We start from the raw sequence: 18,254 nt of genomic DNA on the forward strand, positions 1-18,254 counted from the left end.
TACCTAAAACTCTGTTTCATCCTCCCATTTTCATTCTGTGGTGTTCCACGCAGGGAGAGCCCACACTCAGAGCCTCACAACCTTTATGGAACCAGTGCATTTTGCCCCTGTCCCCCCCACCTTTTTTTTTACAGGTTTCTTCATTACACATGTAGTGAGTACAGAATGACTCTCAAAGAAATGTGCTCTATTTGCCTATGGCTAGATTTGGAAATACCAGTTTGTGCTCCTTTCGCGCTGGCAAAAATGCAAAGACAACATTGCCAACTGTGCTTTTCCTGACCAGGCTGATGGCTTTGATGGATGCCTTGCCTTTGGCATGTATGGAGGGAGGAAGCTCTCTCAGTGGGCTTGCTTTCCTCCTGCTGTGCCTGAGCTCCCTAACCAGCCAGTCCTTCTCGCCCAGACAGAGGGATTTGCTTTTTGCACAACTTCCCAGATCACCTACATTAAAGAGCAATATGTGGATGCTGTACTAAATCAAGCAACTGTCCTCTGTCTGTTTGATCAGGTTAGACATGATACATAAACAGGCTAGAAAATGGTTTCAGCAGTGGAGCCCAGGCTGTGACACCCACCTTGAGGCACTGGCAGTTTTAGGAGGTTACATTCCAGACGTTAAGGCTCTTGTGGTGAAAATGATGGACACTGCTTTGCAGAAAGTGTAAAAAGCACAGTAAAAAGAATCTGCCATGCAATTGTATGCTCTGATGATCACAGCTTTACCACATTCACTGGTCTTGCTCTTCTAAGGAATTGTCATACCATTCTACAGGGCAGAAGCTTAAGAACTTGAAAAGTAAGTGTATTTTTTGTGAAGTATGAATAACTCTTAATTTTCACTTGCTGAATTTTCTCCTTGATGGCTTCTTTTAGAGCATCCATAACTCAGATTTACTTGACAGCACTAAAGAAACAGACATGGTTGATATCTTGGGAATCAAAGACATGATGATTTTTTTTTTTTAAAGGCTGTCTAGCCTGTTTTATCCTTCCCAGCCTAATGGAGGTTTGTTTGGTACAGGACATCCTCTGATGATAATAACTTTCATCATTTATAAGCAAAGTTTATTCTTTAGTGAACTAAAAATGTTCCTCCTAAGGAGATTTCCCCCATTTTCTTTTGGGCCAATTTGTATAGCCTGAGATCTGAGTTTAGATTTCCGTTGTGCTTTTTCTTCTCTTTTTTCTTTTTCTCTTTCTTTCTTTTTTTTTTTTTTTTCCATCTGAAGAGGTTTCCTCTGTTGAAAACCTTCAACAACTGCTCAGACCATTTACAAGAAGCACTTTCACAGGCAGTAGCTCTACAAAAGAGAGGAAAAATCGAAGTGACTACCTATAATAATGAAGTTAAATGCAGTTTTAAGTGTTTGTGAACTGCAACTGACTGAAAGGGTGCCAAATATTTTGCAAATATATACAAAAAGACAGGCCCCTGCTCTAATCAGCTTGTAAATTAAAAGAAAAGTACATTGGCAAGAGCAGAAGAGATGATATGACATGCTTTAAATAGTTTATAGGGAGCTGGAGAATTGTTGTTTATTTGGTGATGTTGGGAAAATATTTAATGTGTTTTGGTTAAGCTCTTTATAGAAATGCTTCTCCACCCCCAGTTTTCTTTTCCAATGACTGTTTTGGAGATTGAAACCAGCAAGTTTAGAGTAGATGGAAAACGGAGAAACCTATTTCGAAATTGACAAAACCGCGAGTAAATCTTTATAGATACTTTTTATGTGAGTCAGGCTTTCGAAAGTAATTATGGTAATGTAAGAAAGGATCATCGCTTCGCCGCTGCTGCGGACGGCCAGCCAGGGTCGCAGCTGGTGTAAATTGAGATAGCTCCTATCTGGCGTGCCTGCCTGGGGAGGGGGCGGCCCTGGCCCCTCTCTTTGGGTTCCGGGGCCGTCCCGGAGCGGCGGCGGCTGCCGGCACCGGCGGCGCTGGGGGCTCCCCGCGCTTCGCTGCTGCCCCGGCGCTCGCAGATAACCGGGGAGTTTTTAGCGTTTAAATGTTTTCTATAGCAAGCCTACAATTTATTGAAAAACAGGCCAACAAACAAAAAAGCCCGAACCATTGTAATTTTAGATTTAACTTGCAGCTGCTGGGGTAAGATGCAAAGTGGGGTGCAATTGCATTTCTGAGAGCATAGGATTGGGGTAAGCTCCCGGTGTTGGTTTGGAAAGCTCAGACAGGTAAATAAATATTTCCTTTACCGTCGTCTTCCCAGAATCTGGAAGGTGACTCCGGCATTTGGGGTTTTTTGCCTCTTTCCCTGCTTTTAATGTTGTTGGTGATATCTCCACAGATAAGTGACTTCTGTGCATCCGGAGTTTGCGTTCAAAGCAGAGACTAATTGTGGGGGACTTTTCAGAATAAACACATTTCTCTGTCGAAGTAATGTGTTTGTAAGGAAAAAAAAAAAAAGATATAAAAAGGAGGTTAAAGTGGATAATTTGTTTAGTTTTTGTTTGTAGCTTTTTTTCCCCTTTTACTACAGAGCACTCTGGAATTTCGTTTGAAAATAGAACCATCCTTGGAGGGAGGCACGGTACAAAATTTTGGCCTGCAATCACAACAAATACCCCTGAAGCCTTGTCCTCATCCTCTGTAAGCATAGAAAAAATTATTAAAAAATAACGAGATAATTTTGAAACCCGTGTTCCTCATTTGGAGATGACCCAAAAAACTTCATAGCTTCTGAAGCAAAGGCTTTAGGTCCTGGGTCAGTTTTAAGTGCTACTGCAAACCTCGGCAGAAATGTTTGCAGCCGAACACAAATTTCCAGGCTTAAATTGCCTTCTTCCTGTGCCGGGATGCCAGGGCTTTGCACAGCTGAAATTGCACAGCTCTTTTCCCCGGATCCTCTTACTTATTCCAGCGCTCAGAGCCCGCTGCCCCGGGCACCCTTTTGCTGCTCTGGGTCAGCCTGCGCTCGGCAGCCTCTGCCTAGGCCGGCTGGAGCCCTGCTCCCGTCTCCGCTTTGGCGGGATGGTTTCACGGCAGATCCAGTCCGTGTGTTCCCTGCTCGCCCCCAGCAGAGCCAGAGGTATGTTTCATCCTTCCCCACGCGTTACCACCGCGGCTCCGTGCCGCCGCAGCCGCTGCCCGAGTGAGCCGGGGCTGGCAGGGGTGGCTGCCCCTCTTCTCTTGGGGCGTTTCAAGGGCAGAGACGGGGAGTGGAGATTTCCGCCGGAGACAGCGCTGTCCGCGGGCTTCACCGGGGCCAGGCCGAGTGCTTCCCCCTCTGCGGGGCTCCGCCGAGCGCGCCGAGCTCCGGACTGGCCGCCGGCTCACCGGGCCCTGGCTGGGGCGGTCGGGGGCGCAGGTAGCGCCGCACGGACACCGGGAGAAGCTGGAGAGGGTTCCCAGGGGCGGGCAGTCCTGCCGGGACAGCGGGCTGCCCGTGCGCTCGGGGTGCCCCTGATCCGGCTGCCCGAGCAGCCCCGCCGGCTTCCCCGAGGGCGGCTGGCGGGTCCCCGGGGCTCGGCCCCGCTTGTGGTGAGATTTACGGCTCGATGCAGAAGCCGCGCTGCTGCCCGCAGCCCCGGCAGCTCCCGGAGGGTGTCCGCAGGTGGGTGCCGGCTCCCCCGCCGTGCCGGGGCCCTCACCAGCAGATGGTGCTGCGGCCGCCCCGTCCCCGGGGCTGCGGAGCCCCGACGGACCGCACCTGGCCCGCCTCAGCCCTCCCGCCGTCCGCCCTCCATCCCGCATGGCCTGGGCGACGCGGGAACCGGGGCGGGCCAGGGCGGCCGAGAACCCAGGGACGGGCGCGTTTCGTGTCCCAGAGGCAGCAGACTGCTTGTGGGAGTTCGGGGCTTGCCCGGGGAGCGGCTGCTGACGGACAGAATGTCCGATTCGGGTGGACATTCCTTGAGGCTCCCAGGATCGTCGGCAGCCGCCACCGATCCCTGGCCCGGTGCCACGACCCTGTGCCCAAAGCTGGCAACCGCAGCCGCCTGCACTTCTGCAGTGCGCCGAGCCTGGTTCGTCCTGCCCCGGTCCGTCCTGGAGGCAGCGACGGCCCCAGCACGGGGGTCCTGGTCGGTGCTATCAAACCGTGCTGTCCTTTCCGCCCCCGATGCGGACGTTTCCACAGCAGGCACTGCTGCTGCCGCCCCTCTCATTTCCCTGCCGCTGGTCGGACACCGATGGGCTCGGAGGCAGGCGGGAAAAGGCGACCGGCGGCTCGATTCCCCGTGCCTCGGTTCCCCGCAGTGCCCGATGGCCCTCGTGTGGGGATCGGCCCGGTGCTTCGGCGCACCGAGGGGCCGCTCCCGGGCTCCGGGGTGCTGGCGGCCCCCAGCCCCGCCGCGCCCGTCGGAGCCCCCAGCGCTCAGCCCCGAGGGCCTTGCCCAGCTTCGCGGGTCCCGGCGCAGTGTGGAGCTAACTCTTCCCTCAGGTAGCATTTAGGTTTTTTCCGGGGTGATTACCGCCCCCCCATCCCCCCCTCCCCAACCAGGGCCGTCCTCGCTGCCTTACCGGCTCTGTCTTTCCTACAGCCGGCGACCATCTCGGACCGTGCTGGCCGGCCCCCGGGCGCCGGTTCCATCCCGAGCTCTCCGGTGTCTCGGAGTCCCGACTCCGTCCCGGTTTTGCGTGGTGCGGGAGCGAAAACGTCCGCCGGAGCCGGCGCAAAGCGAAAGCTCGGGGCTGGCGGGGTTGCGGCAGGGCGGCGGGCCCCGAGCCGAGGGGGTTAAACCAGGAGCCTCCCCTTACCTTCAAAAAGTTAAAAATGTCTGGAGCCTGCATCTCTTAAAGGGGCGGTGCTGGCTGCAAGGAGTCTTGGCACCGGCTGCGAGAAAGGCTGGTCAGGGGCGTGAGTTCCCCTCCACCAACACCAAAACATTGCAAAAAAAGGCAGAGCGCCCCACACTTTAGATAAGGACAATTAGCCACCAGCGAGCCCCTGCAGACAGCGAGTTAATTAGGGGTTTCCTGCTCTCCGGCATGCCCTGTCCCAGCTCCTGCCCCCCAGGGCTCTTAGCCCTGATGGCACCTGGGCTGGCCCTCATGGCCACCTTCTCGCTGCCTTCCCAGGCTGGGGACAGGAGAGCGCTGCCAGTGGAGAAACCTCCAGGTGTGAAGGGAAGAACTCTCATTCTCCTTGATGTCAACACCAAGAGCCCTGTCAGGATAATCAGTGAGAATTTCCTCTCCCTGCAGCTGGACCCCTCCATCATTCATGATGGCTGGCTCGATTTCTTAAGGTAAGGCAGGAGCCCCCCGGCGCCCTCCCCACGCCGCCCGCGGGGCGCCCCGGCGGCCCCGCCGCCCAGCCCTGCCGGGCTCCGCGCTGCTGGCGGCGCTTGTTGTGACGGAGGGAGCGAGGCCATGGTTTCCATTAAGATGCACATGTTTGCAATGGAGAAAGCATTTCGGAGACTTATCAGTTATGACTGCAAAAATGTCGTGCTCCCCTCGCTCCAGCAACCGCTCCTCTGTGCAAAAAAGCACAACACGGGGCCGAGGCAGCACAGGGGGATAAAAAAAATGAAAATGGAACAAAAAATAGCAGCAGGAACGGGGCCGCCTGCCGAGCCGAGCCTTCCCCGGGTCCCGACGGGCAGAGAGCGGGTGTCGGCCAGGTCTTCCGAGCCCTCCGCTCCCCGGACTTCCAGCCCTGCGCAGGGGGCAGAGCCGGGTTGCAGCTACGCTGGGTTCCACCGGCGGTGCGGAGCGGCCGCGGCCTGGAGGCGCTGGGATGGCCAGAGAGCCTTCTCCCTGCTGGGTAAGTCGGGGAAGGAGAGCGGGTCTCCTCCGCACGCCCGCTCCGAGGGTCCTTTCGGCAGCCGGGGAAGGAGCAGGGCGAGGATGCGGGAAGGCGCGAGAGAAGCGGAGCCGGGACGGTTCCCGCTCTTCTCCCCTCCCCGCTCCTCTCCCCTCCCGGCGGCTCGGCCCGCGGCACGGTCCCGCGCGAGCGCCTCTCCTTCCTGGACGCCGCTGCACTTGTCCGGAGGGCACCGGCAGGACGGGGGGGAGCCGGGCCCGCCGGCCTCAGGGCCGCCACCGGCGGGCGGGGCGGCTCCCGCTCCAGGGCCGCGCCGCTCGGCCCGCGCAGAGCCCTCAGCCGCTGGTACCGCTCGCACTGCCCCGGGCGGGGCAGCGGCGGGTCCTCGAGCCCCGTGGTCCCCGGTCGCTGGCGGTATTGGGGAAGCGAGGGCCCGGCCCGCGGCTTCCTCAGCCCTCTCTCTCCTCTCCCCAGCTCCCGGCGGCTGGTCACCCTGGCGCGGGGCCTGGCCCCCGCCTTCCTGCGCTTCGCGGGGAAGAGGACGGACTTTTTGCAGTTCCACAACGTGAAGAATCCGGCCAAGAGCCGCGGCGGGCCCGGCCCCGACTACTACCTCAAGAACTACGAGGACGGTGAGCCCCGGGACCGGGGCGGGGGCGGGCGCTGCAGCGGAGGGCTGCGGGAGCCGGGCGGTCCCGCTCCGCCTGCCCCGCTCTCCCCGCGCCCGGCGGGGCCGTGTCGCTCCCGGGCACGGTGCCACCGGGCACCGGGCAGGGGAGGATTCCCGTTCCCTTTCTTTCCCGAGGGAGGGGAGCCGAGGAGCTCGGCGGAGCTCGCTGGCCCCATTGCCGGGGGATTCGGCGGGTGTCGGCCCCCGGAAACAAAAGACCAGCACTGGGCAGCGGGACTTTTCGTATTCCCCCGCCCCTCCGCGTCCTCTGCCTCCCTTTGCCCCCGAGCCCCGGCAGGCAGCGCCGGCCGCAGGGGAGGCTTTGCCGCGGCTCCGGGCGGGGCCGGGCACCGGAGCCGGGATGCTCTCTTTGCCGCGGCTCTCGGAGCCCTGCCTTTCCTCACGGAGCTCGCTGCTGTGCGCCTTTCTGTGCCCGCCACAGCCCCCGGGGCTCCCCGCGGTCCCTCCGGGCTCGGTGACCGTCGGTCCCCGCCTGCTGGTGCCCGGTCAGGGCTGCTCCCCCTCCGAACCTCTCGGCCATCCGAACTCTCTCCAAAGCCACCACCTGGCCCCCGCCTTCCCGCTGTTCCCCTCTTCCCCGTCTGCCCTTCTCCCCATCGGACCTCTGTACACAAAAGGCTTTCACCTTTCGCGGCCCATAATTCACACAAAGAAACTGAGTAGAAAATTTAGGGCCGTATCTCCGTCCTAAGGCATTTCTATTAAGAAGCTGAATACGATGTCCACATGCAAGAATTTAAGAATTTATTGATTTTTCTCTCTTGCTTAGTTTGTTTCTTTTTTTTAAAGAAACAAGTTTTTTTTTTTTTGTTTGTTTTTTGTTTTTTTTGGTTTTTTTTGTTTTTTTTTTTTTTTTTCCCTTACACAACGACTTACAAAAATTAGCTTTAGATTTTTCCATAAGAAATTTTGAAGACCAATTAATGCCAGACAGATCCCACTGGGCCGGTCTGGAACAGAGGAAATTTTGCAGAGATCTAGTCAGCAGCAGTCCTGAATGGAAAAAGCAGATGCATTTGCCAGTCTTCTGATGGCTCTCACTCCTGCTGTTTCCCTACATAACATCTCTGAGATGAATGTCCTTCTATTCCCACACGCAGGCAGGTGGGTAAGTTTTTCTGCTCCATCTTTCACTTGCTCTCCTAGCTGGGGCAATCCCGATGTTATTCATTGTTTTTCTTCTTGTAACAAACTCAGTGGAAGGGTTTGTTGTAAGCTTCGCCTGCTGAGATGCACTTCAGGAAAAAATGCTGACCAAACTTGCCACAGACACCTTGTACAGTAGGAATTAAGTGTCATGCATAAAATTGTGGATGGGACTCATACAAAACATTTGTAAGAATAAATTTTCCCACCTTCCATATTTCAACAACTTGCAGAAGAGAACTTATACTTACTTATTAAATGTCTTCACAACAGCTTTCATGTTAAGGAAGGAGTGAAATATTTTGGCTTTTTTTTTCAGTTTTCCTCATGGCAATAAAATTGAAATGTAGCAGCCTTCAAAATGAAGCTTTTCATAGAAGTTGTAACCACAGGTCTTAACTTTTCATCACTTAAATATGGAACAGAACCATTGTGAATGTGAGTGAAGGAAGGGGAAGACACATGTGGTGTGTATCAAGCATTGGTGTAAATCAGAAAGGTGTGGTAAAAGGGATTTCCTGCCTGGAAGCAAAGCTCTTGTATTTGTTCTTAAGATCTGTGTGCAAACTCCAGGGTCAGGGAGTTTCACCCTACTTGGAAAAGGGCTAGAGTTGCTAGTAGCTCACATCCTTTTGTGCTGAGGCTGCACTAAGTACTTCACTAGAGGGATCCAGTTCTCCAAAATGAAATCCTGATGCCATCACAGCTCTTTGCCCTGCTGTCTGGGTATGAGCAGCCACCTTCTCCATTTGGAGCCCTGGCTCCGTTTTTGTTCCCTCATCTGTGGCTCACACAGGACCTGCTTGGAATCAGGAAATGCAGTTTGCTCTTGCTGCTGAGGAATTACAGCTTCAACAGACAGCACAGAGAACTGATGGCAATCAGCACCTGAGCATGGGGGAAGCCAACAAGCATCCTGCTAGGTACCCTTCCTTCTCCCCAGTCTGTCTGGGGTGGTTGGAGTTGTTTTCCATGTCCACGGGCTTTTACATGTCCAGTACCTATTCTCTGAAATTTCTTATAATGGCATGGGGGTGGGGAAGATGCTGGGGGGCTTGATTAGTTAAAAAAGTCAGCAAACATTTAACAGAGAAATCGGTGAATTTTAAAGTCTTATGCAGCACCCTAGTGATTTTTAGGGATGTGATAAGTGACTGTTTGGTTGTTTTGTGCTTTGAGTGTTTGTCGTTTTGCCACTTGTGCCTGTGGGTGCACACAGACTCCAGACCTGTGCCCAGAGTCTGGGTTCTCTTTGCGGCACCCACGGCTGCTCCCATGCCGTGTGTTCAGAGGGGGAGTGAAGGGCACTTGTTTTGTTCGTCTGGGCTGCAGCAGCTCACAGAGAGCAGGACTGAGAGGTAAAGGGCACGTGTGCAAGATCACTCAGAGAACTGCAGTTACAAGTGAGTGACTGTGAGTGGTGTTCACATCCCAGGCAGCTGCACCCCACTGTGTGCTCGCAGCCCACACCCGTGTGGCCCTCTCAGGCATTCAGATGGATGGCAGCACCAGGACTGCTTTGTGTCATCCTTCGTGGATCCTGGGACCATGCTTGCTAGAGTTGGAATGAATCTCTGGACAGGGATCTTCATCCTGTAAACCCCCTCTGCCCCCCTGGTGCTCTTCAGACCAGGGTATTTCTCGCTGTTCCCTTCCATGTTTTTTCTGTCTCTGTTGTGCTCTACCTTCCTGACTATCAGACCTCCTCAGGGATTCACCTTACTCTTCCCCTGCACTTAAAATTGTATTTGATTCCCTTTCAAATTATCCCAACTGTGCACACCTCCACCTTCTGGAAATTGCTTTTACCTTGGACAGCCTTTGGGTTCACCAACCCATTTTTTCCCACTTCTTTCTTTCACAGAGAGTGTGGGTACTCTCTGAGGGTAGTAGTACTTGCTTTCATCTCGTATCTAAAATGTACTTTGTTTTCTTGAAATAAGGTGTCTGCTTTAGGTTCCAGGGTAACTCATTTCTTATTCAGATTATTCCTGGAAACACAGACCTGGAAGTATTGTGTGTTACCAGGGGTGTATGATAGCTTTCCTTTGTATGTGTGAACAGCCTCACCCCAGTCTAAACTGGTCATGTTTGGGCAGCAAGGGTAACAAAGTGATGCATGCTCTGTTACTGCCTGGGATGCCCATGAAGAGGGTGCACCTGGCAATTTACTGCAGCATAGTGTACAAAACTGGCACGCTTGCTGGCAGATTTGTCAGTACCTGACAGGGCAACTCCTAAAAGTGGATGCCTATGGTAGATGCTCCTGGTGAGCTACTGGGTGTGCAGTCTCTGTTATGGTAGCATGGCTCTAGGTACCTCCTGGACTTTGCTAAACATTAGGTAATCTAATGTGCTACATTAACTCCCCACCTGTGTTGCACACCTGGTGGCTTCCATCTCATGCAGCCCCGACTTTGGATGGTGAGTCCTGGAGCCCACCCTGTTTGGATAAGGCATTGGCCAGCCTGAGGTTTGCTAGAAACAGAAACCTAGTTTGATGTATGTCAGGCTCTGTGGCACCAGGAGGTGGGGCTATGCCAGAGACTTTTTGACATTTTATGATCAAGAGGTGTAACATTTTTAGCCTGAGAGACTTTTCCCTCCCTTAAATGGTATTTCTCTGCATGTGCCCTGCTGAGTTCGTTTTTCTTCCCCAGCGGTGCTCAGCGTTGTGTTTTGTTATCTGGAGATGTGTTTCTCTGCACATGTCTGAGTCCAGGGCAGGTACCAAGATGAAAGGTTTCATGCTCAGTTTATCTAGTAGGCCTGCTTCTCCTTTTGCTGTTGGGTTTCCTAACAAGCAATCTGTTCAGCCTGTCCTTTCAACTGCCTCACATGTGCCAGGGACCAGTTGGATCTGAGGAATGGGACAACAGCAAACACTGGTCTCCAGGAAAACAGGCTTGAGCAGCTCCTCTTCGGAGCAAAGACATGGATTTTTGTTGGTACAAAACCTTTCCTGAAGCTGAATTTGTTAAAACCTGGCTTGCTTGCTGTCCTGGAGCCTGGTGTTGGTGTGTTACATGTGTGTGGGGTCCTGGTCTTGTTTCAGCAAGAGGTGCTGCAGGTGCTGTCTCAGTGCCTGATCCCTCAATGCTTCCCATTTTGGAAGCTCCTTGCTGGTGCTCCAGTATGAGTTTAGTGGGCTAATGTGCAGCCTCCTCATCTGCAGGGTGATCCCCAACTGCCTCTCACCCCAAAGCCACAGAGCCAGCTTTGGACAGCCTGGGTGGCACAGACATTGCTATAGCTTCCCCCTGGGCAAATGTGCTGTCAGGGATGAGAAAGCAGAAAAAGAGGAGTTACTCACAGCTGGAGTTTTCAAAGATGTGCTGGCCCAAATGCACAGCTTCTCACTCCTGCACCCCAGCCTTATGGAGACTTTTGTAGCCTTCTCATGGCTGAGAAGAGACCAAAGGACACTTTGTGTGTCCCTGCATGGGCCATGGGAGGGAGAGGGGAAGGGCACTACATTTGCATGCTATAGGTAGTGCATCAAAGAAGTTTCTGAGCTGAAGTGTGTATGGACAACACATTTCAAAAATACTCTTTTAATTGCTGTTAAGTTGCTTCCTTCTATTTTATCACCTTTTTATTATTATTTTTTTAAGGCGATACCATTTGGAAAAAAGTCCAATTAAACAAAGAAAATTACAAAGACATGTTTCTTAAGCCTTCCATACTACTCAGGGGATTTGGCAGTATAGTGTGGGAAATTTCACATCATGCTGTGTAAGGCTGGCATTCTGTGTATTCTTTCAGTGTTGCATCCATTCCTTCAGGCATCCTCAGGTACCCAGCACTGCATCTAAGCCTCAAAATTCATCTGGCTATGGGAACATTTTCACCCTTGCTCAGTCCATACTGAGCATACAAGTGTCTTTTAGGATGCCATGCTGTTAGAACATGCCTGAGTGGAAAGGAAGATAATAATGACCCAAGAATATGTTAAATGACCTGAGGATTCTTTATGTGCTTACACAGGGGCTGGAGCTGTCCCTAGCTAGGGCTGCTGTTCCCACCCTCCTGCCCCTTCTGGCGTATTCCTCTCCTCTTCCCTGCCTGGAGCCCGAGTTTGTGTGGTGTGGTGAATTAGTTCAGGGATCTCAGCTGACCAAAACTTGATGGTGGAGATGTGATTGCACTTCAGCTTGCTCAGCTGCCAGATTGACCAATGCTGTGTGAACAGGCAGAGGCGTAGTGGACAGTGCTGGCAAAGGAAAGCTTGCATTGAAGGCAGATGGAACTGCAGCAGTCTCAGTCTTGGTCAGATTAAATCCTTCAAATCTATGTCCTGAAGGCAGGAAATCTCACCTCTTGTTTGTTTGCCATCAGAAGGGCTGGTCCCCATGCTTTCTTTATGATCTGTGCACTGTTCTGCTGCTTCCCTTGTGCTGGCTCTGGCACATTTCTGATCCTCTGCTGAGCCAGCAGAAAACTGAGTTAAAAAAAAAAAAGGCAACCTTTACTGTGAATTTATTGATTTAGGATTATGAGGATGATCATGGGGTATTAATATACCTGAGCCAGAGAAAGGGAATGTTGTTGCCATGTGTCTGGGAGTGTCCCTTTGGCTCTGCCAGCTCATAAAACTGCACTATATGTTTCTGAATGGAGAACCATCCTGTTGTCCTGGTAAAAACAAACAAACGAATTTTCCTTTATTCAAGGAATCATCTTCTGTTTCTGGTTACCCAGGGCCCCTTTTCTGTCTGCTTTGTGTCCCTCAACAGTTTAGACATCTGTCCTTTCAGAGCTTGAAGAGGAAATAGTTGGTTTTTTTACCCTCTGAGTGTTTCAAACGCAGCCTCTTAGAGAGGGCTGTAGCATTTCAGGCATAGCAAGAGCTCAATCCCCAAGATGGGAAGATCCTCTGATGTCCTTTGGACTTCTGGGATTTGCCAGACCTGGGGCTGCTCTGTGCCTCAGCCTCCTGCTCCCAAGTTCCCAGGCACCAGAACTGCAGGGAAGGAGCTACAACCTGCTCTGCCTCTCTAAGGAATCACAGGGCTGAGCTGTTTCCTTAGAAATTAAAAATAAAAAAAAAACAGGTTGTAGAAATCACATTACACAAAGTAAGGGAGCCTGAGCAGGAGATACTTCCAACTTGCCTGTTTATCTCCACTTTTTCTTTTTAAAATAAAAACTGTTCTGCTATAATCATGCATGAAAAGAGCTTTAATAACTGCAGGAAATGGTGCAATCAAAGAATTAACTTCTGATTTGTTAGCTATTTGCTTGTGTATTGGCGAGATAAAAAGATTTTTATCTGTGGTTATGTATTTAACTGCTTATAAAAAGTATTCTAAATTCTATTTTTAAATTGCATATTTTTGTTAGTTTCACAGTTCTTTCCATGCTGCATCTACTTTGTGTGAATTAAAAGTGATTCATGAAAAATTACATGCACAGGGAAAGATGTGACTTTTTGTACAACTATCCATTCTAAATTAGCAGTTGGCATTCAGGGAAAACGTTCTATGGATTGGTCTCTGAATACATTTAGGTAAGTAAAAAATGGATCTAATGATAGGGATATTAGAAAATAATTGGAAACAATCACTGGGAGCATTCTTATGCTATAAGTAAACTAGGTGCTGACACACTAATCAGTGTAAAGGATATATATGTGAGGGGTAGGATGATGGAAGTGATCAAAGTCATATCTTTCAGTCATAGAGATTTTTCATCTTGGAAAAAATGACAGAGATTGTGACAAATGCCTTGAGCTCGGTGTCACACAGAGAAGACAATTTGGGAATGATTATTTCCTTGTTTTCATGACACAAGAAATAGGGAGCATCCAGTGGAATTATTACATGTAAAATGAACAAATATGACTTTTTTAATATAGTGGGAAATAACTTCTGGAACTCATTGTCAGAGAATTTTTCCCAGCTAAAATAAAGGAATGATACTAATGTGTCAAAAATTTGCCCATTAAAGACAGACATGATGAGGATGCAGTTTGTGGCTTGAGAAATCTTCTGTCTTTCTAAAAAAAAGTTGTGTTCCCAATTTCGCAATCACTGGGCATTTTATAATAATTCCAGCAGACAAACCTGTTTTTAAAAGCTTTTAAAATTTGTTAATTTAAAAAGTAGGTATTTTACAAGTTTAGCAATGTGAAAATCGTAAGACTTGTGCCTGGTCACTCATTAAACATCTATTTAATTTTGGTACTAACAAAATTTTCTAATATTCCACTTTCTAGAAAAAGTGTTCAGGTTTTGTTAGAATGAAATTGAGGGGGTTTTTCCCCTTTTGAATTCACTTTTCAAGACTGGAAATCTGAAGCAAACAGTCCCCTGAGGAGGATGGCGAAACTCAGCTTGTTCTGGTGCCATGGCTGTGGTGACTCTTGCTTTTGCTGGAGCGGTGGTCGCTGTGGGTAGTGCTCACTTTCACACACGGACACAGAGAAATGAGTTGCTTCTCCTCTTTACCCTTCTGTCACACCTCCCTCTGGCAATAACCACATCCCTCTGCCCTGTCCTTCCTCCTCCCATCTTCCAGGTGCTCAGCTGCTGCAGTCTGTGTCTGCTCCATGACTCCAGCAGCTCCTGGAATGGAATTGCATGTGGGCAGATGGTGGCATGAGCCATGGGAATGTCACCTGCACACAGGCCACAGTGACAGTGTGTAAATTCTCGGCTAGAGAAGCTCGTTCATTCTGTGCAAGGGAAGCCCGGCTCTGGCTGGGAGCTGTCTCTGCGTGCTGTGCGCCATCCTCGGGGACTCTCAGCTTGGAACTTCTCTGCCCTGTGGGAAATGGTTACTGAACCCCCTGGTGCAGGTGACTCACAGAAAAGGACTGGCAGAGCTGATCTACTCCTGGGATGTCCGGGAAAGAGCATCGCTGCGATTGTGCCACTCCTCAAGGGTATTTTCTAACTTGTTCTTCAACATTTCCTTGGTAGTTTCGGCGACCTCCTCGGGCGGTGCGCACGAAATCGCAGGAAATATCCCGAGGCGGGCCGGGGATGTGTACGGGCACTCGGGGCAGAGCAGCCTCAGGAGCAGCGTCCCGCGGCCGGGCCCCGCAGCTGCCGAGGGGGGGGCCCCCGCTCCGGCGGGTTGTGAGCGGCGCGGGGCCCGGGGCCGGCCCGAGGCGGGCGCTCCGGGGCCGGGATGGCGGTCGGCGCGGGCCGGCAGCCGCAGCTCACCTGGCCGCCACACGGGTGTGCTCCCGCCATTCCTTCCGCTCGGCGCGGCCGGGCCCGGCTCCGCGCTGCTGCTGCCGCCGCCGCGGGGCCTGCGCCCGCCGGCCCAAGCGCCGCGCCCGCCGGGGCCTGGCCGTGCGGCCGCGGGGCAGCCTGAGCTGGCCAGGGTACTGACCCGGCCCGCCCGGGGCACGGCTCCGGCCGGCCGGCCTTGGAAAACATTCGGCATCCTCTGGGGCTCTCACATCTGGAGTTCTTCTTTCGCACTCCTGGCAGGAGCTGCTCGGTCCCGTGCTCTGCTGAGCAGTTTATCGGGTTTTTTTTTGTCTTCTTGGTTTTTTTTCTTTTTTTTTTTTTCCCGCGAGTCTCAGGAAGGCAGCGAGTGCCCTTCTCCTGCCCACTCGGAGCTGCCCTGCCCGAAGCCTCCGGGGTACCGTCCTCCTTCTTGGCTTCCGTGCATCTGTCTTTTTTTCTGTCTCTTCCTTTTAAGATTTGAAAGCTGTGAACTCCTTACTGTCCATGTCCCTCGAGTTTTTCTTGCTGAGAATTCCCCTGGGCCTTCAGGAGCCATGGTCTGCCACCCCTGTTCCCTCAGTGCTGCTGGTTCAGCAGAGTGCTGCAGAGGGGCCTTTGCCTCCTCCCCTGCACTGAGCACAGCCCGGTGGAGTAGGAAGGACGAGGCACTGAGGGAATGTGCCGGACATCTGCCCACAGTTTAAGCTGGAGTTATAATGACTGTGGAGTCCACCTCCATCTTTAGGTCTTGGGCAAGTTTCTTGGGTCCCTCACCAGTCTGAGAAGACAGGACCTTGCATGTCTTGTCTCTGTTCCCTAAGTGTCTGCAGTGGCAGATCTCAGTACCCCATGAAGGTAATTGTCAGAGTGCTTTGACTTCTGTGCCCTGCATACCTTCCCCACATTCTTCCAGAGATCTGTTTGCATGTGACTTGACATCCTGGTGGTAATCCCTGTCACAGCAGCTTTATCAAAACACAGCTCCTGGTCTTCATTCCTGGGCCTGCCCTCTGTCCCCAGGCCCTGCTGACAGTGCATGCAGAACCATCCCTGTGGTCTCCAAAGATGGATGTCACATAGGACCCACTGCCATGGTCTCCTGCACCCTCCAAGGTGACCTGACCCTGGTCCTGGGCCAGTGGATCTTCCACATGGGGTCCACATTTGCCCTGGTTTGGGTTTTAGAAGTCATCCATTCCTTTTAGGAAACAAATTTGTTTTGACCCAGCCTGGACACCCTTACAGCAGTTTAAAGAGAATTGCAGACAGCATGTTGACCATCTAAAACCTGTCTGCCTCTCAGTCTTCTCCTCCTTCAGGGCCTCATTGATGTGTTTGTCTTCATTTTTCCTTGGGATTGGGAGATGTACAACTCTTGCCTTCAGTTCTGTAGGAAGGGAAATCCATCACCCAGGGAGGTCATGGGCTCTAGGTTACTCCAGCAATGGTAGCAATAGTCTTTCTCGTGTGGGACAGATGTTGGGTTGTGTTTCTCAGTCTTCAGTTTCCAAATATTTCACACAACAGGAGTTCAGGATTTTATCATTCATTAACTGGGCAAAGGTTGGATAGCCCCAAGTCTCACTCAGTGCCTACCCAAGAGAATGTGCACTAAAGCACACAGGTGAGGGTCCATGCTCATTAGCAGCAGAGGAGCATTAGTCCTTCCTCTTGCTCCATCTCACTGATGCCCTTGTGCTGGGTGTGGAAATATTGAACCATATTTTCATGGTATCTGGATGCTGCCCAGTATCCACTCCTGAGTATGCTAGCTGTGGGTGGAGGGGAGAACTCACATGGCTAACTACAGACCATGGGTACTTTAATGACATTGACATTCTGAGCAGTCTGTTTCAGACAGCCTTTAGAGAAGCTCTACTCATCCCAAACTACACAGAAAAGGGGTAGAACACAGCCTGGACAAAAATGTGTTGTGACTCCAGGACGGGGCTCAGAGACAGGAAGATAATGTGGCTTCCAATCCTCCACCACGTTTGGAGGCAGTTCCCTGCCAGCCCAAGATACAGCAGAGCTTTGAACCTAAGTTTGCTGAACCTGAGAAACAGGAGCATGACTTTTGGAAGCAATTTTGGTGTTTCTCAATGTGTGTAACAATAAAGGAGCTGGACTCTGTGTGTGGAGTAAGGTGTGACTCTCTTCTGACAACAAGCTTCTTCAGCAGCTTCTAGCTAGATGGGAAGATGGGAACTGAACCAAGCAAAGATCAGCCTTGTGAGGCAAAGTGTCTTTATGCAATGTGGTGGAAGAATTCCAGCTTCAATCATTGCTTATCAGAGCTGGCCGCCTGAGGTTTTGTAAGAAATAGACAGCATCTGGTGCCTGTGGATCTGAACATGTTACAGAGTTTATTGAACTGATAAGGAACCTAGCAAGGACTAGTTTGCACCACTCACCTCTGCTTAGACTGCCAGATCTTACTTGATTTTTGTTCTGCCTTGCTACTCCATCATTCCCTTTCCCCAGCAGCTGAGTGGTTCTAGGGTAGGGACTATTATATTCTTGTCTCACAATTATGACTTAGAAAATGCTTGTATGAAGAGAAAACAGTTGTTGGATAATCCTTCTGCCTCCTGAATGTCAGGCATTAGAAGGATACAGACACTTGTTCAGAGTCATAAGCCATGCTGACCTGTGATAGCTGCAGTGAGGATAAACAAGGTGAGAACAAGCCTTCTTCATCACCTCTTTGACAGGCAAGGTTAAGTGGAAGCCAGGGGTTACTGGAATGGGATTTAATATTTTCTCATTATTTAGTGTCAAATACACATGTTAACAGGGTTGTAATATAAATGTTGGGAGATTTTGCACTCTCCTACAAGGGAAGGGTCAGCGTTGTAAGAGACCAACAGCAAGGCAGGTGAAGGATGGAAGGGTCTGGACATTCTGTGAGCATATAACTTGAGCTTTGTGTGGGAGAAAAGGAGACTTGGGCTGGGGAGGGTCATTTGATAGGTGGATCCAGGGGGTTTGGATCCCTTTATTGGGTTGCTCTTGCCGAGTGATGATTGTGTGACTGTCATATGGGCTGGAGCTGATCCAGGCATCTGGCGAAAATGAAAGCTGAGGTTTGGCCATCTCCCTCTTTTCTTTCCCTTTTGCTGTAGACATTGTTCGCAGCGACATTGCCCTGGATAAGCAGAAAGGCTGTAAGATCGCCCAGCATCCTGACATAATGTTGGAGCTACAGAGGGAAAAGGCAGCTCAGATGCACTTGGTTTTGTTAAAGGAGCAGTTTTCAAACACATACAGCAACCTCACACTAACAGGTAAGGCTGCAAGACCAGCTCTGGAGCCAGGAGCTGGGTCTGGTTCTTGCTAACTTACAGGTGTGTTAAAACCCTCGGGTTCCTCGCCTCTGTATGAATCAGCATCTCTCTGGCTGCCTCTGTTTCCTACCAGGGTTACTGGATATTGGGAGGGAAAGGAACTGGAGGTGGACTCATAAGGCCTCTGCAGCTGGCACCTATGCAAACACTCCAGATTTGGT

At 51.5% G+C, this 18,254-nt stretch overlaps 1 protein-coding gene across 1 annotated transcript in view; it reads left to right on the forward strand.

The window, feature by feature from the left end:
* Window positions 1-4,947: 4,947 nt before the first annotated feature.
* HPSE2 (heparanase 2 (inactive)) overlaps window positions 4,948-18,254 on the forward strand; it is a 104,086-nt gene continuing 90,779 nt past the window's right edge. The window contains exons 1-3 of the mRNA XM_058810733.1: window positions 4,948-5,207; window positions 6,203-6,360; window positions 17,872-18,033. Of these exons, the coding sequence (XP_058666716.1) occupies window positions 4,948-5,207; window positions 6,203-6,360; window positions 17,872-18,033 (580 nt within the window). The remainder of the gene's footprint in view (window positions 5,208-6,202; window positions 6,361-17,871; window positions 18,034-18,254) is intronic.

Source organism: Ammospiza caudacuta, chromosome 9 (assembly GCF_027887145.1).
Source record: "Ammospiza caudacuta isolate bAmmCau1 chromosome 9, bAmmCau1.pri, whole genome shotgun sequence".
Taxonomy (NCBI): Eukaryota; Metazoa; Chordata; class Aves; order Passeriformes; family Passerellidae; genus Ammospiza; species Ammospiza caudacuta.